At 42.2% G+C, this 26532-nt stretch overlaps 2 protein-coding genes and 1 non-coding gene across 10 annotated transcripts in view; 1 reads left to right on the forward strand and 2 right to left on the reverse strand.

Annotated features, from left to right (window-relative positions):
• Positions 1 to 2664: 2664 nt before the first annotated feature.
• On the reverse strand, positions 2665 to 5476 carry rps3a (ribosomal protein S3A). The gene is made up of 6 exons (XM_042067206.1): positions 5330 to 5476; positions 4551 to 4654; positions 4151 to 4338; positions 3641 to 3849; positions 3326 to 3435; positions 2665 to 2834 (listed from the first exon to the last, which is right to left on the reverse strand). Exons 1-6 carry the CDS (start codon positions 5389 to 5391, stop codon positions 2698 to 2700), a joined length of 810 nt encoding a protein of 269 aa, XP_041923140.1. The 5' UTR covers positions 5392 to 5476; the 3' UTR covers positions 2665 to 2697.
• LOC121681905 lies at positions 4409 to 4480 on the reverse strand. Its single transcript, XR_006022341.1, has one exon. It is a non-coding gene; the product is annotated as a small nucleolar RNA SNORD73 (small nucleolar RNA).
• Positions 5477 to 6130: 654 nt separating the features above from the next.
• The window catches only part of lrba (LPS responsive beige-like anchor protein), a 197891-nt gene continuing 177489 nt past the window's right edge, over positions 6131 to 26532 (forward strand). For 5 of the 8 annotated variants that reach the window (XM_042065961.1, XM_042066115.1, XM_042066185.1 and 2 more), the window contains exons 1-3: positions 6131 to 7065; positions 23288 to 23519; positions 24648 to 24748. In XM_042065961.1, the coding sequence (XP_041921895.1) occupies positions 6877 to 7065; positions 23288 to 23519; positions 24648 to 24748 (522 nt within the window). In that variant the 5' untranslated portion in view covers positions 6131 to 6876. The remainder of the gene's footprint in view (positions 7066 to 23287; positions 23520 to 24647; positions 24749 to 26532) is intronic. The other 3 variants (XM_042066252.1, XM_042066333.1, XM_042066045.1) reach the window with 2 other exon arrangements.

A 26532-nucleotide genomic window follows, 5' to 3' on the forward strand; every position in this document is an offset into this window, starting at 1 on the left:
TAGTTAGAGACGTCTGCAATGACATTTGAACTAGTATAAATTGTATTTCAATAAATATACAACATTATTATGTAAATCAAATGTTATTATACTAGTCAGAACAAATGCAGGATTTCTTTTCAGCCAGATTGCAGGATTCTGTCAGCCAATCAGAATGCAGTCTTTCAGCCCCTAACTAAGCAGGTGCACAGAACGAAAATCAGCAGTGAGGCTTGCTGAGTTTAGAAGTAAAGCTGAGGCAGTTACCATCACCACCCAGGGGAAGCCTGTGGAGATTACCAAGGAATACTTGGACACTATATGCTGCTGACGTTTTCCTCAGACACAGAGGAGATCCTCAGAAAATGTCAGCAGCAACTAAATCTGCTCAGAAAGTTAAGGCCGTTTGAGGTTAGTAAGAACATTCTCACAACACTTTATATGACAGTATCGACATAAGAGTGACATGACACTGTCATGGCACATTAACCCTAACCCTAATCTTAATCCTACCCTAACTCTAACCCTAATTTATGAAAAAAACTGAATGGCACTATGTGCGTTGTCATAAACGTTTATGACTTGTTTATGACACATTCATGACAGTGTCATGTCACTCTTATGTCGATACTGTCAAGTAAAGTGTAACCCAACATTGTTACTCTTTTATTGAAAGTGTCATGACATTCTTCTTCACCTGGTTTCACTTTATCAGCCTGCAAAACAGGAACAATCTGCTGAACTTTGTTCAAATTTATTTAAAAAATCTTTGGCTGCCTTGTAGGAGCTTTCTCCACCCTATGTGAATAACAGACTGTGAAAAAAGCTGGCAGGATTTTACATCATATCCCGCTCCCCATGTTTGAGCGGCACCCTTCAGGAGTCATGACGCAAGCTTCGCTGCCCAGATTGCAGGACACAGTGAAGAGGGCCCTTGTCCCCAGGGCTGTCCAGCTCCTCAACTCCTGCAATATACCACTCTGCTGCTCTAGAGAACTTTAATGGGTCTTTTATTTTAAAAATCAACTCTCCAATGCATTTTAGAACATAGCATAGTACAATATAAGGATTTCTTTCTTTCTATTGCATCATTTTATGTGTGTCCTTTATTGTGTCTTATTGTCATATGTGAATGGCTGCTGTTACTCCACGTGCCCTTTTAAATTGTTCTATTAAGAGACATCATGAAGTGATTTGAATTGAATCACAGGTTTCCCTATGTTCCAACTATACTGGGACTACCAATTCCTCTAGTAGGCTACCTCTTTGGGGGCAGACAACTGACATTGTGAAATGGAGTCTGCAATTCTGGAAAGGATGGTTTTAGCTCAGCAGGCAATGAAATTACATCCCTCCCTTCATTGCTGTGAGGAACGATTTGCTGAATTTGACAAAAACATCTTGGATCAGTATGAATCAACGGTACCAATAAAACCGCCTGCCTTATATCTGCTCAGAGCCAGGTGTCTCACTATGTGTTATGTGTACAACAAGAGCCTGACAAACATCAAACAGCAGTGAAAGAGCGAGCACTAAAACAGGTTCACATACAAAATGAATTGTAAGCCTACACTCCAGAACAAAGATATGTTTTCTAATAATCAGATTTGCAAGTCATTCATTATTGAAACATATGTTTGGCATCATAGAAGTAAACCATAGTGAGTTTGGCAACTTATGTTTATATTGATTCTAGCTTTAAATAAATGTTACCGATTCTTATATCCAGCTACAAGTATGCCTACTTTATTCTTGACAGAAAGGCTGCAATATTGACATGTCAACCACCTTAACTGCCCTGATGTGACTGCTGCTCTACTTCTCACTGATGCATTCAGGTTTGAAATCATGTGAAGATGATACACCTTCAACTCCTGACATGGAGCCAGTGTAGACTGTAGCGGTCAAGATTTTGCTGTACTTCTGAATTTCCCATACGGACAATGACGCACCTTTCTCCCCACACACATTCACTACTCCTGCTTTCACATTGCTGCTGCTGTACATCACATTGAGGATTGTGCACATTCCATTGTGCTCTATACCCTTGCAAAGCTGTAGTTTATTTACAGGGTTCCCACTCTCAGTGAAATGTAAAATTCCATGACTTTCCCAGACAAAAAAACGGAATTTCCATAACCTACTTTATAATAAAGGGTATACGATTTCAGAACAGTCATGTAGCATTCAAGAAATGTTTACTTTTTTTAGAGCGAGAGATGAATAAATGGGTATTGAATGAACAATTTATCAGATCCAAAAGGACTCCAATTCAGAACATTCAGTGGTTAACCCATCAGGACACCATGTAGAAAGCTAGTAAGTATATTGAGCTTAGCAGCTGGCCATGGCCCTGGGATGCCTAGCAGAAAAGTTTAACAGATTAGTATCGACATACTGTGCTGGATCACATAATTGACTCCACATATAATTGACTCCACATAACTCCAACGGGGTCTTATTTAGAAAGGGCATAATTTCAGATCTCATAAGCAGTACTCTTTAACCAATGCAGTCATTTTACCATTTTTCTTACCCATTTCTTAAGTTAAGGTCCATCACATCTGGGTCCCACATTAACAGTGAACAAAATGAGCCTTACCATTGAAATGAACATCTAGTAGTATGCTGAAACAACTTCCAATTCAAGATCCCCAACACTGAAAAAAGGAAAACCTAGACAACTTAAATTTACATTTTTTTATTCAACATCTGAGCTCAGACAGACTCCTGAACTGGGGGCTCATAGCCGTCGGCGCGCTCCGTCTTGACTCCAGTGTCTCCTCCCTCGCCAGCGGGCTTGGCTGCTGCACTGCTGGTACCGCCTTCCCCATGCAGCTCCATCAGTTTGCCCACTACAAACAGAACACATATCAGGACGAGAGCCACATCAGAGCCTCTCCCATCACAACTACCAGAGACCAGACCACATCACATATCAACCCTGACAAAGTAGCATATTCACACGGGACCCGTTAGAACACACAAGGGAACACCGGAAAACATCCTGACTAAAGGGGACTAGTTACTAAGGGACTGGAACTGCTTGTTCCCAGACGACCATTATCTACTATAGAGTACCCTGTCAGGCCATTAAAGATATAACAGACTGGTTGGTAAACATAATAGTTAATGAGGTAGCAGACCAAGGGGTGGGGTGTCTTGTTGCAGTACTAGGTGTAAAACAAGTACTCAAAGTTTAACATAAGTGGAGATAAAAGGAGTAGAGGAGTTACAGGCTCAAAATTAAGATGCAGCAGAATATTTCAAGTTCACAGAGTGCCACATTGCCGCACAAAGTACTATATAATGAATGTGATCAACTGAAATCATTGAGGTCACTTACATTCAAACTTGGGTTTCTTCAGCATCTTCACCTTCCTGACAAATACATCATGGAGGGGGTAGATGGACTGGCATGCCTTCTCGATGTCCTTGCCAACACTGTCAGGGATCCTGAGACCAAACAGCAACCACACATTTGATAAGGGCAACCTTCTACATCCAAAACCAACGGACATGAAATCCCAAATCCAACAGCAATTTAAGATTCATGCCATATCAATCAGTATAGTTTGACAATACATAGCAGATGTGTAGACGTGGCTTAAATATTATTGCATTTCAGTCTGCCCAAAGATTTGCTGTTTTCATTACTTACAATTTGTTTACCACCTCCTTCAGGTCGTTGGTCTGCACCTCACGGGTCATTATCTCCATCATCTTCTTGCGGATCTGGCGAACCTGCTGGTGCTGAGCATAAGAGGTCTTCCTGATCTGGTTGGTGCGCTTCTTGGTGAAGCCCACACAAAATAGGCGCAGAAGATACCCATCGGTGGTCTTCACATCCACATGAGCCTCAATCATGGTCTGTTAAAGTACAAGTAGAATACAGTTTCAGATGTAGAGCAACCTTAAATGTATTCAAGCATTTTAGGGTTAGTAACCAACACAACTTCTAGCATGATGCAGCCAATGCATAAAAAAAAAAAATGTCTAAAAAAAGGTTAATGGATACCCTTAACCCACCCAAAAGAATCCCTTAATTTAGGTTGTTTAGATATGGATAAAAACAAACTACCACATCTACTTGCACATTTCAAACCCACCCAAACTGAGATTGGACCTCAGTCTGCTCAAATACAACATGACTAACACAAGGTGGATTTACCTGCCACTTCTTGACCATAGAGCACATCTTGTCACGGGTCAGGTCCATGCCATGGAAGTTAGTGAGGCAGTTCTTGCCTTGCACGTCCTCAGTTATGAGCTTAAACTTGCGGAAAGCGACCTCGTCGTTCTGCAAGTCAGCGAGACTCACCTCGAAAACACGACCCTTCAGCCCATCAGAGGCAATTCCTATATTAAGAAAAAAGGTTACTACAACACATCTACACTAAAGGAGACGGGTTACAACACATAGCTAGGGAACATCAGATGATCTCATTGAAAAGTAATCAATGGCATTCATATGGGACCGAAACTGCTGTCATCACTTGTTCCCAAAGTGAAATGACCACCTAAAATGCAGTTAACAGTCATTCAACACACAAACTTCAAGAAGTACTTACTGGTTCCCTGAGTCCTGGTGACCAAAGTCTTGCCCAGGTTGCGGATGTTGAACATGGCTGGTGCCTTGACATCATACCAGTCCTTCTTGGAAAAAGGATCAACGCTGTAAGGGAAAAGAAATTGCATAGTTTAAGTCTAAAACAATGCACTGTTATTGCTTCATCTATATTGACAATTCCCATAAAACCTTCCTCCTGGTATAATGACCGCCACAAGCTAGCCAGTTGGCTAAGCAGAGGACTTAACAGGTAGGACATCCGAGTTAAGTTATTAGCCGCTTTAACGTTTATACAAAAGTACATTTCATTCTGACGCAGCCAAATATGCTAACGTTAAACGATTGCACATGGAAAGGAGCAATAACTTCTCAGCCATTTTACTCTATGAAAGCCGGCAAATTAGCCATGCAAGAGCTAACATTAACATTGGCGCAGAGCTGCCAACATGCTTAATGGCAGAGTAACATTGTTGATAAACTTCTTCAGCTAGTTATATGTCGACCAAGAGAATGCCAGAATGCCAGTGAAGCTTCCAAAGTAACTCGACTAAGTAAAATGCCTCCAACGTTGTATACCATTATAATAAATTGCCGAAGAGAAACGACCAGGGAAACCCTTGCTCCGGATCCTTTACGCTACGCTAGCAGACTTGCTGGGTACGTCACCCATGATAATCCTCTCAATATCGGCTTCATCCATCGCATTTTCAAACCACAATTTTCACAAATATTCTTAAAAGACTGTATTCGCTCATTTAGGATGTATATTAAATAACTTACATCTTCTTCTTGGCACCTTTCTTGCCACCTTTGGTCAGTCTCTTATTCTTGCCGACTGCCATGTTGAACACAGGGAGTGAAAGAGGAGGAAGGACGGAAGTACCGCGAGACTTAAGCGGGGATTGAGAGTTGGAAAGTCTCGCGATATAAATACATGCTGCTGTTTTTGAACACTGCTACCATCGCGTGGTTGGTAATATAACATAACGCATCGAAGGTTTCAACTTTGATGCAACTTACAGATATAACATCCCAACCAACTCCACACTGGAATATTGCAGTTATTAATTAATGAATGAATTAATTAATGAATTAATTTCATTAATTAATTAATCTATTCTCCTTCTTTTATCTAATTACCCCATTAGGAGGGAAAATTAGGCACATGCAAATCGTATGTCTCCACATTTAAGGATATATTGTTGCACATCATAGCATATTCTCTCAGCCTTGTTATCTCATCATCCCTGCGTTCAGTTCATTAATAGCGCAGTGGAAATGGGCTAGGACTCCTTATGTACATATATGATTTTTAAAATATATTTTAACTAGCCGAAAATTTTGGAATAGGCGGCATATTCAATAAAATGTTAGTGCTACACTAACTTAATTCTAATATCTAATTTGTAATATAATCATGCCTACGCTATAATCTGATAGAGCGTGATTTCTAATTTCTCCTTTCACCCCAATGAGAATAATGCAAGTAAATATTTTTCTCACAGTCACTAGACCCCGAATAACTAACCAGCAACTCTTACCTGGGACACACCTGAGCCAGTCTACTTTAACATTTTGACACCAACTGCGCATGCTCAGCTAGATCGAGAGAGAACACTGTCATGGCGGAGACGGGCTGTTGCAGGAGGTGAATGAGGAAGAGATGACGCTGTAAATGGGTTATTGCTGAGACCTGTCTCAAACATAGTAGTTTTCTCCGGGGAAACGAAGTGGACTCTTGTCCTCTGACCGGTGTGGACAGGGTTGCCCTTAGACTTGCCTTAGATTTGGGAGTTTCGCTACAGCCACGCTCCTTTTACCTGTCTGAGACACTGTCATCTAGCAGTAAGTTCTCTTGCAGCCTGTCGCCGAAATGTGAGTCGCGGTTTCCTGTTCACGAATTTTGACAGAGCGCCTGAATGGATGTTAATCTTATAGCTTAGTTGTGCCGGCTGCCGGTGTTGGGAAACGACAATTTGTATGCTGCGACTGCCGGTTCAGTTTTTCGACACAGGCTGTTATCAAGTTTCAACTAGACAGTAGAAACTGGACTTCGGCGGAATCGCTGTGACAACTCCAATGTTGCAGTGTCTCTGACTTCAATTCCTACCTTGAAGCTTTCATAGCAACCTTGCACACTGCGATAGGCTTTTTGTGACATCCAGGGCTGTTTTGGATGGAGAGGAAAACATTTTGTTTTGTTTCAAGGGTGCTTACTTGACAAGGGAGAAGGAGCATATCCAAGTGTTTTTCCATCGACTCTCCGGTGACCGCCTACAGGTCGAACAGGTGCCTTACCTGTTACTACCACCTGCCCCTCTTTAGCAATGGCTAGCGAGGAGACACCGTCTACTTCACAAACTGGGGACAGTGGCAAGGACGAGAGACTGGCCACAATGTCGCTCAATCCTGCAATTCCTATACGAGGAATACGAATGAAATTTGCTGTCCTTGCGGGCCTAGTAGATGTTGGGGAAGTTTCGAACCGGGACATTGTGGAGACCGTCTTCAATCTGGTAAGCTGATTACGAGTTGGTTACTTTAAATAGTCGTTCATTTCTTCTACTCAGCTATCCCGAATTACACACTTGCCTCATCTATTGGAAATTTGGCTTAAGATATCTCAGTGCAGCCTATTCTGCGAACAAGGAAATGCCATTTCTCAAAAGAAATCTTTGGGTAATAAAACAGTAGGGCAATAAGCCTACACATTTCAACACCGCTAGGCTATCTATTTCATAGTAGGCCTAGGGTACCTTGCTGTAGTTAAGTTGCGTTTTGATTATTTGAAAAGATTAGGCCTAATTGATGCAAGGTAGCATAATCTAACCAGGTATCAGCCTATTTGGTGGTCCAGTCATCATGAGAGAGGTATTAAGCTATGCTTGTTGTAATATAACGTAGACTAAAGCGGTTGGCTATGCTAATATTGTTTATTGTTAATCAAATGTAACCTATGGCCTAGCCTACACCGCAGTAGATATTTCCCTCTCAGTGAACAATTTGTGTAGAATGTCTTTGTTAAGGTAAAGTCATAATATTTTACTTGTTTGGGAATTTCCTGGAAGAGAAAGCTCAGCCATAACATTAATGTAAGCTAATTGTTTTTACATTGCTTCCTCATATTTTGAAAGAAAAACATTTTTTTTCCACTCTATACAGTAGTTAAGTAGCCTAAACATATTTCTTTTTTAATTGATAAGGAAAGCCCACAAATGAAGTGTTAGGCCTACACATGGACACTGTAGAGCATTGGTACCAGAATGAATGAAAACCAATGAGGAAGTAAGATGAGAGTAGCTGAGCTGACACAATGGGTGTGGGATTGGGGTGGGCAGAGAGCAGCAGCAGCAGCAGGAGGAGGAGGAGGACATACAACCTACAAAACTGCTTTGTCACTGTGGCAACACAACACACGTTTACAGTGTTCATCCCAACCACTGTTGGACTCCCTATGGCCAGGTTGCTGAGTAGGGAGGACCATGCTGTGCTCTGTTTTTTCCCAACCTGGGCTCAGAGATGACGCTATCAAAGGATCTGACCGCAAGAATCTTGCTCCAGTAAAGCAAAACAAGGCCTTTTCTGCTAGGCCCAAAGATTCTCTTGGAACAACAAGGCAAAAGTAGCCTACTAGTAGCACTATATGTATTTGAACTCGTCAGATCTATTGTGTCATAGAGAAAGAACTTAGTATCTTAGCTGTGATTGTCCAAGACACAAAAATAATTCTGAGAACATGGCCTCAGCTGTTTTGATGGGACATTGTAGACACGTGGTGCCAGTGAGGTTTAGAGCTTAGTGGGCACACAGTATCCTAGTGTATTCACACATCTTCCCACTTTTAGATGCACTTCTCTATTTCAGTGTCTGGTTTTCCATGCCACTCTCACTGTGCTCTGTTTTATTCCTCTCTTTCTCTCTTCCTCTTAGTCCTTTGCTGTTTATTTATAGTTCAACGCTAATCTAATTCCTCACAGAGTTCTGAAACTTCCTCCTCTGAAGAGAGTATTAACGGATGATTCACCATTGGACAGTGGACAAATATATGAATTGAAAATTGCTTTTAATGAATCATAATGATTGTATGAGTTTGTGCAAAAGAGCAAATGTGTCTCGCTTTGAGGAAGTAAACCAAGCTAACACATTGTCTGACCTTCAGTTGACACACACACATTGCCCTGAGGCAGAGGATGCTTCCAGTCACATAATCTGATGGTATAATCACACAAATTACATTACATTACATTACATTACATTACATTTGGCTGACGCTTTTTTAGCCAAAGCGACTAACAACATGGTAAACAGTTTAAGTTTTAGAGCAATTCTCAACAATTTTAGGACAAATTAGATATTGTTGGCAAAATGATCTAATGGCTGCATGATTATAGCCGTTTGTGAATATCTGTGAAAAGTGTGATCTATTTATCTCATGCCCTTAACTGCATTCTGAAATATGAAGTTGGGGTGGACAGAATGTGTGTGTGTGTCTGTGTGTCGGGGGTGGGGTGGGCTTTGGTGGTGGTGGTACAACAAAATTATTCATTTACCTTTGTGAGTTGTCATGGAAACCATGTAAGGTCATGCCTAAGGGTGACTGATGAGCTCAGGGGTACATAAGATTTCTTTTCAGTCTCTTTCAAAACTTCTATTAAAGCAGTGATGTGCACTGTGCTTTGTGGATATGCTAGAAAAGTAGTTTCAGCAGACTTTTCACCTTCATACTTTTTACTAGGATATAAGACTGCCACTAAATTATCAGATGATAATTTAAAAACTAAATTCTCTCCTGAGGTTTAGTAAATATTTGATGCTTCTACCTCACCATTCTGCTGCTCTCGTAAGGGATACCAACAGCTGCCCGAAATGTGATACCATTCACCTAAAGCCTAAATATCGGCCCTCTCTTGGACTCTGGCAGAAATGATCTTTTGTCTTCAGGCACCATGTTTTTCACTCAAATTGGAATATACATCTTTGATGTAGGCACTGTGTTTTTCTTTGCTCTTAGTTGACAGTTTATATGGATGGCACGGGTCTTCCTTTGAGGCAGGTTTCTCAGGAGAAAAATGAGGTTTTCTTAAGTAGAGCATTGCTAACTGCTTTAAATAGCTTTATCAGATCCGTCTGCTTACATCTCCAAACTTCTGTCTCTCTCTTGCTCTCTTGTCCCTTTCTGTGACACATGCAAATGAAATCCTTTTGTTGAAATGTATTCGCCAAAAACTGTGGCTAAAATGGGAACATGCACACCTGCCTTATAGCCACAACATAAGTCATGACACATATGATGATTGCCAGTATCTATTAGACTACAGTCTTGCTGTATGGCATTCTGGTCAGTCTGTGGTTTTCCGTACAACAGCTGTTATTTGTGCTTTTGGTAGAAATGGCGTGTGCCTTCAGATCAGTGATGCAGCACAGCTTAATGACTGGGAATGCTTGGGATGTTCCATCACACAGGTTTATGTGTTTGTGGTTGTGTTTTTTGTGCGCATCTTTTCTGACTACTTGAATGCTGTGACGGTGCCATTCTGTGTCCAGTGTGGGGGATCAGATAATGCTACTCCAGCTCCAGGCTGTGCTCTTGTGCTGACAGGTTGGCATAGAATGTCCTGTAGTCACCCAGATGCCCTCTGACTGCCTGCCACACACTACAGTTCTGACACCACACACACACACACACTACACCAGTCCAGAAAGAATAACTTCACAGCCACTTTTCAATGATAATCCAGGTTACAAACAAATATATTGACTGAAGAACGACAGTGTCTTCTAGTCAGTTACCAGGATGACCGATTTAACTGGAATTGGTATTATAGCAGATAGGCATGGGATGGCATCTTATTAAGATTTAGGTTTTAGATTTTGTTTCATTTTTGCCAGAATATTTAAAACTTTGAGTATGGCCTACTTGGCAGGTGAAGTATTAATCTCAACATTCTGACATTCATGTATTCTGATGGAGACCATGGGCATTTCTGGGCCCATTTTAAAAAATCACTCTTAAATATTAGAGGCCACGATCTGAGGAGGACTTGGTGATGGAGCCGTTTGTCACTGTCTATCATCATATTGCGATCACAAGGCTTGGACATGATTTGAGAATTAGTTATTCACCCTATGCAGTTCTAAAATACATTCACCATAATACTTTTGTGCATTGATGTTCTTTAATCAGGCCATGATATTTGCTAGTTGCTACCTGCAATGCAAGACAAAAAATACAAAATGCAAAAAATAAATAAATAAAAACATCACCGTCGATATTGTGATATGAAAAATTCTGTTGATTTAGAATCTGCAGGCAAATTAGCCCATTGAAACACTGTTTGTCTGTTTGGTTAGCCGAGCCAGTGTCTTTGTCCTACTAAATTTGCACAATGCCACTATAAAAGCCAGTTTTTCAAGCCACATCAAGCAAACTTGATTGGTCAGTGTGTGTGTGTGTGTGTGTGAGTGCGTGCCCATGCTTGCTTTTAAATGTCACATGTGGCACACATGCAACTGATGCCGCGTTAACTTCTATTTTAGACAGCTGTGGAACATACATGGTCTATTCTCCTTCTGAAGAGATAGACCTAGATTTTGTAATTATAGAATTCATAGGTAATTAATTGATCTCCATTTTCTGTTGAATTGCAAAAAGGACGTCCTCCTGTTCTGTTTCCCAGATCCTTAGACTGGAAGGTAATCTTTAATCAAGAGGCTGCTGTCTCTGCTGGAGCCAGCATAAGGCTGTTGACCAGGAGCTGAGCTGTACCCTTGACCTGTTTTTCTCTTGCGTTCTGTCTCTGTGTGTTCTTTTGTTCTTCTTTCTCTCGTGTTGATACCCTCCTCTGTCACACGGTAGCTTTAGTCTGCACATGACCTAGAACTGGAAAGATAGCCTACTCCATATTCATACGCAACTGTCAGTAAACTAAGGGAGACCCTCATGAGTATAAGTACAAGCATGTCACAAAGAGTCACACAGCCTCCCTTCTTCTACAAATGGAGTGGGAATGTCAAGCACACAGTGAAAGAGACGATGGCTGTGTCCCTATTCTTGTTGTTCACATATGCAGTTGAGTTGATTTGTAGTGGACGTATTATTGAGTTGTAGTGGACGTATTATTGGGGCAGCTGTGGCCTACTGGTTAGCGCTTCGGACTTGTAACCGGAGGGTTGCCGGTTCGAACCCCGACCAGTAGGAAGCGGCTGAAGTGCCCTTCAGCAAGGCACCCTCACTGCTCCCCAAGCGCCGCTGTTGTTGCAGGCAGCTCACTGCGCCGGGATTAGTGTGTGCTTCACCTCACTGTGTGTTCACTGTGTGCTGAGGGTGTTTCACTAATTCACGGATTGGGATAAATGCAGAGACCAAATTTCCCTCACGGGATCAAAAGAGTATATATACTTATACTACTTACCATTATTTCTACTCAGTGCCGTGAGTGTTTAGCTATGTTGTGTCCCTTCTTCCTGTGGCCGTGAAACACCTCAGCTCAGATGGTGAGTCTCAATAGTAAACATAGAAATAGTTAGCACTGAGCCTGCTGTGCCCTCACGACCACGACCACTCCCGTGCTCTCATCTGCTCCGGCTCTTTCTCACACGTGCAGTGTCCAGACCACTGTCTTTTTAGGAATCAATTCTGTTTGTGCTAGCAAGAGCCATGATGATACAGAAGCACTTTTGAACCATTGTGAGCATCTTCTGACCGACTTCCTGACCTTGCTGAACTGTTTGCAACAGTGTGTGTTGCAGCTGTGTTGTTAAGGTTGTATCGTCTTACGTTGTAGCCTGAGGTTTGTGCTCCACTGACCTTGGATGCCTTTCACGCCTCTGGAATCACCTGCATGTGTGGCAGCCAGGTTCACACTCCTATCTCTAGAGAAGCTTTGGGAAATAGCATGGCTGAGCCATGCCAATCAGTCTGTAGTCCTAAGGGACATAGTCATGTTGTCTATGGTATGTTAATGTCAGTGAAATTGGTGTGTGTCCTGGTTTCAAAAGACCTGCTGGACAAGTGACATTGTAAACTGTTGTTTGTTGCACTGCTGTCCAGCAGGTCATTGTACTAGCACTTAAGTATCGGACGGTCACCTATTTCCTATTTTCGTCCTTTTACTTGTATGTGTCACTTAATATTCATTTCTATATAAAACAGGATGGCGAATTCCTAAAGAAATGCAAGTTAGCTCGAAGTTTGGAGCTCGAGTGGAATTTTGATTTTGCAACGAAAATTCTTGGTCAAACGTTAATTTGTTTCCCTCTTGAGTTTCTCCCCAAGTTTCTTTAGTTCTCCACTGATCTGAGCTAATGCGCTGATTGCCCAGTGAGGTATGGGTCTCGGGAGGATAATAATGAGTCTGAATGTGGCTTTCAATTCAGCTCTATTTTAATGTCCATCATAGCACCTTGATGGACCGAGTGAGTGGACAGAATTAGGGCACCCACCAGCCCAGTACCAAACTCCGAGCATGGTAAACAAAACAGGTATTTTAGTCAGTAAATGCTCCCGTTAAGAGCCAAACCAGATTTTGTCCACATCTATTCTACACATTTCTCGCTATGGAAAAATGTAAGGTTAATCAATTAAAATTTCCAATGAAATGGGGCGGAAATTAGTACTTTTGCAATAAATGAAGGTCGCTCCTCCTCTGTCCTTTCCCCCTATGACTGTGTTGTTTAAAACTCAAGACAGTGTTGTGGGAGCAGGGCTCTTGAAGCCTTGTCAGGATGCAGAGGTGACTGCAGGGTGACGAAAACAACAACAGGGTTGTGAGCTTCGCTTAGCCAAGTCCCTTGTTTACGTGAGACTCTGGGGGGGAGCAGGAAGCCTTGGCGACACTTCTCAGCTTGCTCGGTCTGGTCTTAGGAAGCAGGGAGAGAGGTTTACACAGCACACATTTGTGTCTTCCTGATCCTGTTGTGACCACTGAGCCTTGCATATTTAATGTTCTCTATTTAACATCCTATTACGCATGTTGTAAGCTAGTAGTCTGGACTTATTGGAACTTGAAAATAGCAATATTACTTATCAGTTGTCTGTTGAGCAATGCATGTTTTATTTAAACCATTGTGTTCTCAATTGTATTTTAATGTAGGCACAGTCAATAATGTGTGTGTGTGTGTGTGCGTGTGTGTGCGTGCGCGCGCGCGTTAGTCAGAAATGAACTGAACATCCTCCATGTTTTCAATGAAATGCTTAACACATGGTTGCCCATTGTTAATTATGTAGGCATGGTGCGACTGATTTGATGTTTTTCTGTGAGTCCATCTGTCTCTGGATCCATTTCTCATCCATCAGTGGAAAACTATCGGTTGCGTCTCTCTGGATTCTGCTGTAGAGCTGTTGTCCTGTCTGAGGCGTGACCACTATGGCTGCCTCTCCCGTTTCCCTGCAGCCCAATCTTCCACAGTAATGAAGGCCATTTCCTGTCCGGTACTCCCTACTTCCTGTAGTGTGGCCTATTTAGCATCTGTGCCGAGATCTCTGATTGTTCCATTTCCACAGATCCCAGGAGTTTTGGTGTAAACCAAGAAAGAGCCTTAATGGAAGGTAGTTTAGATATTCTATTACATCACATGGGCTGTTTCCCAAAGCTGTGATTAAGCTGTGTGTAGGAGAATTGAATTTAGATTCCTTATGTCATTTGCCTTCAAGTGCAAGAGTAGAGACACAATTAGGACAGGGGCATTCTGATCAGTATCAGAGCCATGCCTGTTGGAAGAGTGCAGAGTACAATCTGATTTGCTGTGACCAACCAGACTATTTACCCTCTTTGGCTCTGAGTGAAGGCTAATTAGTCAGAGTTGATGCTTAGTGTTGGACTGAATTGATATGTTAAGTAAGAGAGCTGATTGGACACTGTGACAGCTTTTACGTTCAGCTTTCAAAATACATCAATTTCCATGATGAAGAATCACAGCTGCTCTGATTTCAGGCTAGTTGTATTGACATCAGTTTGACCCCAGCCACTTTTTAGCATTTGTCAATGAGAAAAAATCGACTAGTGAAATATCTCTCCACTCCCTCTATCAGGAATGTGTGTCACACCCAAGAAGGCAGAGGACCAGCTGATACGTTCCACATTCAGGCTGACCGAAGAAGTGCACTGTCAGCCACTATGGGTGATGATAAACCATTAACTAGTAGTACAGGCTGGGATTTATTATGTCTGTGGCTTGCTCACTGTGTTTGTTTCCATGAACAGTTCCAGGACTGTGTACCAACACTAGGCTAGAGTGTGTTTAGTGTGCTGAACGGACAGAGGACCTTGATGTGCACTTTACTGAATTTGACAGAAAGGGTATGGGATTAGAATGTCAAACCTCACCTTAAGCAGCAGCAGGGGCTCTCCGCACCAGCCAGGCTAGATCTGTATTATCCTGGATACTTTCTAACAGTATCCAGTTAAATGAGCGTTGCTGTGTGAAACAGGATGTGTTACATGGGGCACATTTCCTAGCAGTGTGATTGGCCGTGATGCGCAGGCAGCCTGGAACGCTCCAGACAGTGGGCTCTGAAACTGGTGCAGCACATCATGGTTCACTGCAGCAGGACATTTTAAAGAGCCATCTGAAGATGTGGCTGTTATTTTCACTTTAGATGATGATGCCCTGACCCCGTGTGTTTGGTGTGGACATCATCCCGATTGATGGGCTGTAAGAGGGGCTTGAATGAGCTTGGTTAATGAGCGCTGTAGTTAATGGTTAATGGCTGTTGGCTGCTGGCTCTTGTAATCCACGGACGTCAGAGCCTGAGAGTAGCCCTCGCCAGCCTCATGCTCATAGTCACTTTCAGTCATATTCACTCACTACGGCCATTACATTGATCATTTAATGTCTGTGTGTGTGTGTGTGTGTGATGAAGTAATGCTAATGTTTCAATGTAGTTAAATTGTTTTTAAATGTCTTTTATTTGTCCTGTCTTGATTCTGTGTGTGTTCAGTGTCATCCAGCAGTTTTGCAGCAGAAAGGGCATGAGGACTATTTTAAGCCAGTTTTTATGCACAACAAACCTGTTACAGTTGATAGCAGAATCCAGTTTCACAGCTCTTCCTGCAGTAGCCACTGTTTGTTTACTCAACATTAATGACCCCACCCCACCAGATACATTGTTAAATTTGAATGTTTGGTGGTTAACATCGTAGAGGGACAGGACAGGCAGAGCAGGCAGCCATTTTTGTGCATCAAACTGTATGAACCTTTCTATTTCCTTAATACCAGAAATGTAAAAACTGACGCTCTCCCCATAATCATTATACTCCTCCCCCACACTCTCATTCACACACATACTCCGTTGTGGAATGAGCAGCTCTCATTTACCAAAGCAGGGGATTACCGTCAGCAGCGTCACTCCACTTTGTTTCTAGTATCACTCTAACAAAGTGTTTGATTGGAAAGTCCGCCAACATAAGCTGTGGTTTTAATTGCCTGTCATGATGGGCCGTTGGGGATGGCTTTTGGAGTTGAGGGTGGAGCTTTCAAAGCAATACATTCAATACATACAGTACTGTTTATGTGTGTGGGAGGAAATGCACACCCCAAACAAACAGAGCAGCCTCCAAAGGCAGATAAGGGTCATGCTACACCACAGCCACAACAGAGCATTGGACAGGGACGTGGTATTGAGAGAGTATTGTAGAGTCAAGTCATCTGGCTGTGTGGACATTTTTCTAAAAAAAAAAGAAAAGAACTCTTCCCTCTCAATATGTGAAGGAAGCCCAGGACATTTTTCTAAAAAAAGAGAACTCTTCCCTCTTTGGAGGGAATCTGAAAAGGCATTCTGAATCAGGCCAACATTGTAGTACTACTCCGTAGCAGTGTTGCCGTGTCTAGTGTCTTGTTTTCAACTTCCAGACTCAAGTGTAACAGTTGGGCACGTGGCTAATGTCTCTGTTAAGAACCTAGTGAAATTACAGGTTCTATTTCCCCATTCAGGCCAATGAAGACAGGCACTGGAAAGTAGTCCTAGTCCTAGTGGTGTCTGGTGTTTTTGGCTTGTGCTGTAGGTCCTCGATTAGTGGTGAGGTGAAGCTGCAGTAAATCACTGTGGGCCATGAGTGTTCTTTATCTTCTTATGCCAGTGTGGGTTGTGTGAACTTGTGCAACACACACACACACACACACACACACACACACATAGAGAGAGATATGACTTTTGGATTTTACACTCAGGGCCCTCAGTCTCATCATTAATGTAGAGGCTCCTCCAGGTGATGTGCAAGGCTCAGGTTTCCTCTCCAGGATCTGGTGTCTGCCTGGACAAAGCCACAGGCTGCAGCCCAGCCCAGCCCACATGGCCTAGACAGCCAGCCAGATCCACAGATACCCCTCACAAGAAGGAGGAGCAGCCTCCGTGACCTTGTAGTGTGGCCCCTCCTGCCCTCCATAGCTGGAGAGAGCTTGAGGAGTCTTTCGTCTGAGTGTCGTCCACTGTTTTCCATGAGCATGCATTGCTTACCGGATGTTTAAAGGAAAGACTTTGTTTTGAACCAGTGTTTTTTTGTGTTGCACTAATGGAAGTGGTGCTGGTATGTTTTGATGGAGCATGGTTATGCAGCAGCAGGACTCATTATTGGGGCACTCCACTGATGCATATTGAAGAATCAGCATTTCGGTTATCATTTAGGCTGCTTTTACATGTCTGTCAGCTGTTATTAAAGGAGAATTCCGGTGTGATATTGACCTAAAGTGTATTGAAACATGATACCGAGTGTGAACGTATGTCTCATAGCCCATCTCGACTTGTCCCCTGCACTCCAAAATCTGGCGCTAGTTAGCCGATGCTACCAACAACTTTTTCAGTAGTGGTGCTTCGGCATCGGGCTAGCCATGCAAATAAATCACTGTTTTACACCCATTTACGAGGCTCAATGTATCTCCACACTTCATTGGTAGACTTCCTAGGGCCCTGACATTTAAAACGAGACATTGAGAACTTTGAAAAAGCACTGGTAGTTTACTTACAAGACGATTTATACAGACAGTATCTTCACGAAGTTTAACGTTTGCAGCCATCTTGAATTTAGTCACGATAAGTCGAGCAAAGAGTAAGAATGAACAGGTATGATAAGGGATCAGATTCCAAAAATAATTCAGTGGAAATGCATGGATTCCAGTTTCTTCCAGTAGCAGCAACTGGAATCCATGCATTTCCACTGAATTATTTTTGGAATCTGATCCCTTATCATACCTGTTCATTCTTACTCGTTGCTTGACTTATCGTGACTAAATTCAAGATGGCTGCAAACGCTAAACTTCGTGAAGATACTGTCTGTATAAATCGTCTTGTAAGTAAACTACCAGTGCTTTTTCAAAGTTCTCAATGTCTCGTTTTAAATGTCAGGGCCCTCGGAAGTCTACCAATGAAGTGTGGAGATACATTGAGCCTCGTAAATGGGTGTAAAACAGTGATTTATTTGCATGGCTAGCCCGATGCCGAAGCACCACTATTGAAAAAGATGTTGGTAGCATCGGCTAACTAGCGCCAGATTTTGGAGTGCAGGGGACAAGCCGAGATGGGCTATGAGACATACGTTCACACTCGGTATCATGTTTTGATACACTTTAGGTCAATATCACACCGGAATTCTCCTTTAAGTTGGCTGTTCTCAGGTCAGACCAATTACCTACATGGTCATGTTTTTTTAGATGGAAACAGGCTAAGCAAAATATCTTGAAACATCTAATGGACTCATTAAAAGTAACTTAAACTTAAATACAGTAATTGAAAGATGTACACGAAATAAGGGACTGAATGCTCTGTTTGTTTTGGTGGTGTTTGCTATTGCAAGCTGGTTGGGGGCTACACGTTGTTAGTAGTTGAAGTGAGGCTCACCCCAATTGTAAAGTGTTTGGGTATCTAGATAAAGCTCTATATTAATGTAACATGTTATTACTAGGGCTGTACAATTAATCAAATTTTTTGTTACAATTATGACTTCAATGATTATGACAACAACAGTTATTTTGCCATAATCTGTTAATAATTTGTAATAATGCTCTCGTTTAGTCTTGAGGTAAAAAAATCCTGCACACCTCTTTGCTTTACAGTGGAAGCTGTTGTATTAAACCTTTTTTTTACATTTTTTCATTTGTTTTTCAGTTTAATGTTTTAATAATCCAGGAAATTGATAGTTTCCGTAATTATTGAGTAACCATGTTAAATAATTGCAATTTCAATATTAAACTAAATAATCTTGATTATGAGTTTTGCCATAATCGAGCAGCCCTAGATGTAACATCTAAGTCAACATTTTGAGTCACTTTACCAAAAGAGCTATTAGGATATACTGTGTATATCCTAAACAATAACACTAAATTGAAGATGTTAGTACTTGTGGTATGTCGGCTGGAAAAGTAAACTAAAAACTGCAGCCTTGCAAATATGAAGCCAGAGGCTACTGAGCTCATTTGTGTTTAGTGCACATTTGCCATGGCTCTCTGTCATCATAGGTGATGAACTCAGTCAAGCTTTGATGGGAGTCTGATAAGAGACTGTAATGATCATGATCTCAACATGCTGTATGATGCATTCACAGAACTATCAGTGAGTGCTCAGGAACTTGGGCATCCCTCCTACACTTGGGGTCACGTGAGGTCATACAATTTGTCATACAGTGTTTTACGTGATCTCTCAAGGGGGTTGTATAATGTTAATAAAACTTTGCACAGTTAGAGAAACACGCCACCGTTTTATGAAACTGGGTTATTCACCGTCTCCCCTAGAGTTAGATAAGTGGGTAAAAGCATTTTTGTCTCAGTGCATGCATTGTCTTAGTCCGGCAACGCCACTGCTAGCTTATCTTAGCATAGTGAATGGAATCCTTCGCTGCCGGATAGCATGTCGTGAGTAAAAGTGAGCCAACAAAAACAGATCCCTAATTACTTCTTGTGGCCTGTGTATTCAAAACAAGTCCAAATGGCAATGCAGATTAAGACAAGATGATTTTCTAGGCAGGTATATTGGGGCGAAGCACTGCTACTTGGGCGCAGAGATATCAGGCAACACTTGAGTACCTTGTCTCACTTGCCACAGCACAGACTCTCTATTTCAGTCGCATTAGGTTGGCATATTCCCCCACACTCACACTACCAGTTTGTGTTGGCTCTCATCCTCACGTCAGGCTGTTTGCAACCTCCTCCTCTTGGCTTTCTATTTCCAAAACACGCAGCTCCTCTTCTGAAAACTCTTTGTAGAGGTATGGTTCTGGATCTTGATTGTCAGAGAAGTCATCCACTTGGTCTCTCTCAAAATCCTCCATGTTCATCACCATTCACTATGCCTACTGTAGGAAAATTAGCCAGCTAGTACTAGTCACGCTGGTATGTTGACGGAAGTTGTCGGTTTTCAGGTGTGATATCTCTGCGCCCAAGTAGCAGTGCTTCGCCAGTGCTTCGCCACAATGTAGTCTCAAGTCAATATCTGCCTAGGAAATCGCCTTGTGTTAATCTGGGGAGACGCTGAATAACCCAATTTCATAAAATGGTGGCGAGTTCTTTTAATCACTACTAATGCTGCATGGACTGGTTTGCTGCTCAAGATTGTTGGGGTCAAGGTCACGTGGTGTCCTTTGTGTTAGTCTTTGGGTGATCTCCCAATTTGCTTGTAGACTTACTCACTACAAAGCCTTGATGGATCAAAAAGATACTATGGCTTGCGGGGGTCAGAGATCAAGTTCACATGTGGATGGCATCAGAGGTCAAGGTCTAGTTTGCTCCAGGGCACAGGCGGTTGAAGTGGGCAGAGGCATTAAAATGCTTCACATTGAGTTTCTTTTCATTAGCACTACTCTCTTCCTAGGTGCTTCGTCATGCAAAGCTGAAAGCTAATTGTGCGGCAGGGACATGGTTAGTGGCAGACTGGCAGTATTCTGCACTGAGTTTGCAAATGGCTCATAAGCTACCTGACTGTACATCATACGCTCAGAACGAGAGTAGTGAGAGGTGTGACATTTGTCCGCCTCCCAGGGGGTTTCCCCTTTTGGGCTTTTGTCAGCTCTCATTAGCCTCTGAATGGCATAGTATGGGTGGAGATAATTGGAAAGATGGTGAGAATCGGTTTCCAGCGCTTCAGTGACTCATCACAGTTGGTAACAGCCAAGCTGTTAAGATTTTAGTCATGGAAACAAACAGGTCTTTGTTGTTGAACTATGGTAAATGTATTAATTGGAATGTGGGTCTGTAAAACATATCCAATATTATTTTTCTTCTTTGGCTTTTGCACATTGTCCTGTTGATGGATTTAGATTTATAGAATTGAAGTGTTCATTGTAGATGGCATAGGGAAGTATTCTAAATGACACATTGAGCCCTTAATGAAAATTCAGTAGTCATTTGAACTCATTTGCATGCAGAGATATCAGTGGCGCACTACTTCTCTCCTTTTATGCTGATAACAGTTTTATCTTCACAAATATGGAGGTGTCTTTGATATGCATGGTCATTAAACAGTTCTTTCTCTGAGCTTTTTCAAAAAGTGTGACATGGTTTGCCCTGCTGCAGATAAACTCCCTGGTAATTTGGTTTAATTAATGTCACAGTCAAGTTTTCATCAGAAGTCAGTTTGGGAGGAATTTGGATCACTTCAGCCATGCTCCCTGTGCATGCCCTGCACATACCAACAAGTCTCCATTCAGTGGGAGTGCTGGCATCTGAGCACTTCTCTGCTGGCCCAGAGACATTTAGTCCCAGGCGTGGCTGACAATGACGCCTTTCCTCGAGTTCCAAAACCCACTAATTCAGTAGATCAAACTGTAAATGAGTAGAGAAGGTCTATGGTCTCTGATTGCGGAACGGAATCTTATGTTAGAATGTTCAAAAACCTACACCTTTAGGAACAACACTGCCTTTTGGGGACCTTGCAATATTGTTGCATCTTTATTGCATACACATTTTCAAAGAGGAATATTTGGAAATTCTAATTGAAGGTCAGATTGGGGTTTATGGAGAAATGTGTTTGAGTGATTGTTACCAGTAGTGCAGCCAGTCAGGCGTATCTGCAGATGTAGATGAATCAGCAGCAATGTCTCTTCATTATTTGCCAGTTTTAAACGTGCATTACTAGACATGACCTTCGCTGGGGCCGTGGACTCCCTCCTCCTCCTGCTCATCCTCCCGTGTGAAAGCTGGACAGTGACGGATCTGTGACTGGGACAGTGTAGTGGCCATTAATCATGTGTTGAATGTGCCCACATCCGTTAGCACTACTGCACAACCACCCACGCAACCCCCCCACCCCCCACCCCCACCCCCGAATGCATATGGGTGTTGGCGGGCAAAGGTGATTTATTATGCTCTTTGGCAAGGAGGGTGTGACGAGCCAGTGCTTTAATGGAACTCAGGATGGTTGGGGAAGATGAGGGGTAGATACTTAGAAAGAAATCACTCCTTTCACTCTCTCGATTTTCTGCCTCTCAAGCTCCTCCAAATCACTTCAGTCAGTTTATTTATTTATCCATCAGGCCTTCTCCCCCACCTAAAGGCAAAGGAGGCAGCTCTCCAGAGCATTAGTGGGATCATGTATCAGAGATGCTGTCTGCCTGTGTGTGATCACAGCTTTTATCTTCTGGATTGTTAGACTGGGGTGTCTGCAACCAATTGTTTTTTTTTTCTTTATGCTATTGTCATAATGCTCTCACTCATTGGTATTGGGGACGTTTCCATTAAATGGTCAAAGGATTTATTCTGTGTTGAGGTTGTGAGAAATTGTTTGGACTGTTTTTGCTTGTTGGATGACAGCTGTTTTTCTCTAGACCTTTTATAGTGTTTCTACTAGATGTTGATTTAGCTCCTGTGTCTGACAAAATTTTCTGATATCAGTGTGGTTAGTGCCTTTATCTCTTGCTATAAGGCAGGGTTCAATAATAAAAATGTCATAAAAACTATTAAATTGTGAAAAAATGTGACATTTCACTGCTTGTTCAATTGATTTGACAGCACAAAGGACATTATTTCATCTCCCCCTGCAGATGAGCAGATTTCCACAAGGGTGACTGCTTGGGGCCCAAAAACAGACTGCACATCTGCGATATGAATTTAAGCGTTTTAATTTTTGTTACCAGAACAGTATTCAAAAGACTCACATCAAATGGCTAGATTTTGCCTCTCAGAATTGTATCTCTGAAGCGATTGAGCATAGTTGGCCTTTCTGTGGCATGTGTTTGATTTGTGGATGGGGTGTCTAAAATGTCTGGTGTGTGGTCTGTGGCATCTTTCAGTTGTGATCTTTCTCCTATCAATGTTAAAGGGGAATCCAGGCTAATGGGTCAGAACTGTCAGTGGTGGGTGTTGCCATGGTATCGGGAGATTACTGTGGCCTTAAATAGGTGCCTGTGATCAGACTGATCCGCACTGTCTGGGCCTATGAGAGGATGAAATCATGGCTCTGTGTTGTTGGGTGAAGTTCACTGGGCTCCGTTAGATGGTAATCCAGTGTTTGCAGTAAAGCATTGGTCTCCAGCATAAAGACACAGATGGTTTTAAATCCAGCTAAAGCTATCAGTGCTATCCGAGCTGATTTCACAAGCCAGGCTTTGCTGTGAGAGGACAACCAGTGGTACCTCTGGTCACTGATGGCACTGCCTGTACCATTGTCACCATGCAATCATCATGATTCTATCATCTTAGATTTTCCTGTGAAAGGGTCCAATCCATAGAGTGCTGCAATCAACCTTTTGGCCTGTTCTTCTCATTTCTTTCTCTGTGTGTCTGTCTGTCTGTCTGTCTGTCTGTCTCCCTCTCCAGCTGGTGGGAGGTCCCTTTGACCTGGAGATGAACTTCATTATCCAGGAGGCCCAGAGCATTGGCTGCATGGTGGAGCTACTGGACAAGTGTGACCCCACGTGCCAGGCAGAGGTGTGGAGCATCTTCACGGCCATTCTGAAGAAGAGTGTGCGCAACCTGCAGGCCTGCACTGACGTGAGCCTCATCCAGCAGGTGCTGGCCCGCGTGGACACAACCGACAGCATGATTGCAGGTAAGCCCAGAGGACACTCCCCTGAGGACACTCCCCAGGCTCACTGTTGCTGCAGTGGCAACTTTGTCTTTTCTTTATTATCCTAACATACCCTCTGGCAAAACCATACAGTTATCCACAATGATGAAATAAACTCTTCTCCTCCTCATTGGACAGCAAGCATCTGACCTATAGACATACAGACAGACACCGTACAAATAGATCTTGTTAATATTTAAAGTACTGTTCTCCATTCATTTGCTGGGCAGTAGTAAATGTAGTGACCCTAGTGAATATTGTTACACAAACATGGTGCTTTGTTTTTTTGGAGGGTCATTACATGGTTCTGAGGTAAACATCCTATCAGGGCTTTACATAGTGAAGTGTCATCAGAGTAATAATCCTAATGCTACATTGTGCTACAGGCAGAGTACCCATGACTCATCTCTCTTACACTCGGATAAATGAGCAATAGGATCGCTCACCCAGCCTCAATTACCACATGGTGCAAAGCCAGATGCCCAGTGTCTAGGGAGCATTTTCTTTTAATGCAGTCTTTCCCTCAATGTGCATCCATGTCTGTCATCTCTTTAGTGCATCCTTAGGCATGTACGATATCTTCATGTGCTTAATTAGTGACAAATACTCAAGATTGTAAGCAATGCTGGAGTCAGACCCAGAGAAATCCTGGCAGAGAGACAAACAAAGACCAATATGTAGAAAGGGAACAAGTATTGTTGGCAGAGGCAGACTGCCCAATGGCCGCTTCCTAAAAGGCATAATTAGGTCTGAGCTGAAAATTGTGCAGTCATTAGCTTGCCTGTAGTTTTGCCAGCTTGTGGAGTGGATGGGGATGACCAATAGAGAGAATTAGACGAGGGAGGGCTATAGTCTGAGGAACACACAAGGGTTCTGATGGGCCTCTGGATCATGCAGCCAAACGTTGTCCTGTCCCTTTGGATAAAATAATCTGCTAATCCCACTCACTCTCTTTTCTCTACCCAGTGAGGTGATGAACTTGACATCATGGACCCTAAATGATTCAGAATGACCTGTGTTGTAGAGGCTTGAATGAATAGCTTCGAGCCTCATGATGATTAGGTGGCCAGACTATGTTTGTGATTTTGTGTGATTTGTTTCCTCTCACAGATCTGATGGTGGATATGTTGGGTGTGCTGGCCAGCTACAGCATTACAGTGAAGGAGCTCAAACTGTTCTTCAGCAAACTGCAAGGAGCAAAAGGCCAATGGGTACACACACACACACACACACACACACACACACACACACACACACACACACACACACACACACACACACACACACAGAGGAAAGCTAAGTGGGCACACTCTTGCCCTCGATTATCTAATGTTTGTTTATGATCTCTATGAGGAATGTTCTAGAACAACTTTAGCCTTCAGTCTTGCTGTCCATTTTCCATTCCTATTTATTCTTCCTTAGTTGTTGTGTTCCTTAAATGCAGTTCAGACCAGGCTACTGACCAGGCTACTGACCAGCTTACTGAACTCTCTAAACTTTTAATGGCTGTTACTTTTGACCAGTTTGAATACGTTCAAAATAATAATTTTGTGGCGGGCCATATTGCTGCAGATACAAACTCCAATCAGGTGGATGTTTTGGTTGTCTCTTCAAACTGCTCAAATTCATGTATTCTAACCAGAAAGGATTTCAGGAGTACAATATTATCAAACCTGTCAGGGGTACTAAGAGTTGATTTACAGCTGTTTCAATATACAGTATTGGGAATAGACTACATATCAAGCTGATGTAGCATTTCTCTTTTGAGAGGTAGGCCTGCCATTACAACTACAGTGCATTTACTGTTACTCAGAAGCATTTGAGGTGGGGTCAAAGAAAGTCACAAGTGATTACAATCAGGGTGTAGTAGAATTGAAATTAATTGAATTGAAATTAAAATTTAGTTTTCTGTAAAAGTGTAAAAGTCAAATAATTCATTTGGCTGGCTCTATCAATTGAGTTCTAGTGTTATTTTCGGCAGACAATACTAAGAGAAAATATGTTTGTCGACCTTGACAAAGACGAGACGACTCAGGCATTTTAAAACACAAACTGTAACAATATCAGCATGCAATATTGTTAACGATACAAGAGATGTACAAACGATACAAAAATAGTTTGAAAATAAAACCTTTATTTTTGTCACTGAATTTTTCAATTGTTGTTGGTAGTAGACTAAAACTAGGAAAGATAAAAATGACTAAAATGTGAGTAAATCTAATAAGCAGCATCTGAAGACTAAGACTAAATAAAAATGCCTGCATTTGCTGATGGACACTGTTGGGTTTCAGCAGTTGACCTCTTAGTGTACACCAAGGTTGTGTATGCCCTGTGCGGCTAATCCACTGCTCTCTGTGATCCCGGTTTGATGTCTCAGGCGGTGTATGTAAACGTTACAAAACCCAGCAGCAGATAGCAGCAGCCTCATATTGATCAGTGTGTGTAATCAGTATGTAATCATGTGAGGGACGGTGTCACACCACCCCTGTGTGCCTCACACCCCTGCATTGGCATTAGCATTAGCATCAGCATCAGCATCAGATATAACACAGAGAAACTTCTTTCCATCGCTTCCATTTCATGTTTACACTTTTTAATGTTACCAAGAGAATTAGGGTTAATTGTTTTCAAAAGTCATTAAGTTATGTGGGGCTGTTTCAGAAAAGCCAATCAAAATGAAATGACATGACATAACCAAAACATGAGCAGATTCGTCTTTTGAAATAATAATAAAAAGATTTTGTTATGTGAAAGACAGAATGTTGATGTTAGAATATTTGGTCATTGAAGTGGCCAAGAGGATGTTTAAGTGTGTTCAGCATAGCAACAGTGTGTTCAGCATAGCATCAGCATGGAGAGTGTTTCGGTGCATAGCATCAGCATGGAGAGTGTTTCAGTGTATTCAGCATAGCATCAGCATGGAGAGTGTTTCAGTGTGTTCAGCATAGCATCAGCATGGAGAGTGTTTCAGTGTGTTCAGCATAGCATCAGCATA

The sequence above is a fragment of the Alosa sapidissima genome, chromosome 1 (genome assembly GCF_018492685.1).
Source record: "Alosa sapidissima isolate fAloSap1 chromosome 1, fAloSap1.pri, whole genome shotgun sequence".
In the NCBI taxonomy this organism is placed as follows: Eukaryota; Metazoa; Chordata; class Actinopteri; order Clupeiformes; family Clupeidae; genus Alosa; species Alosa sapidissima.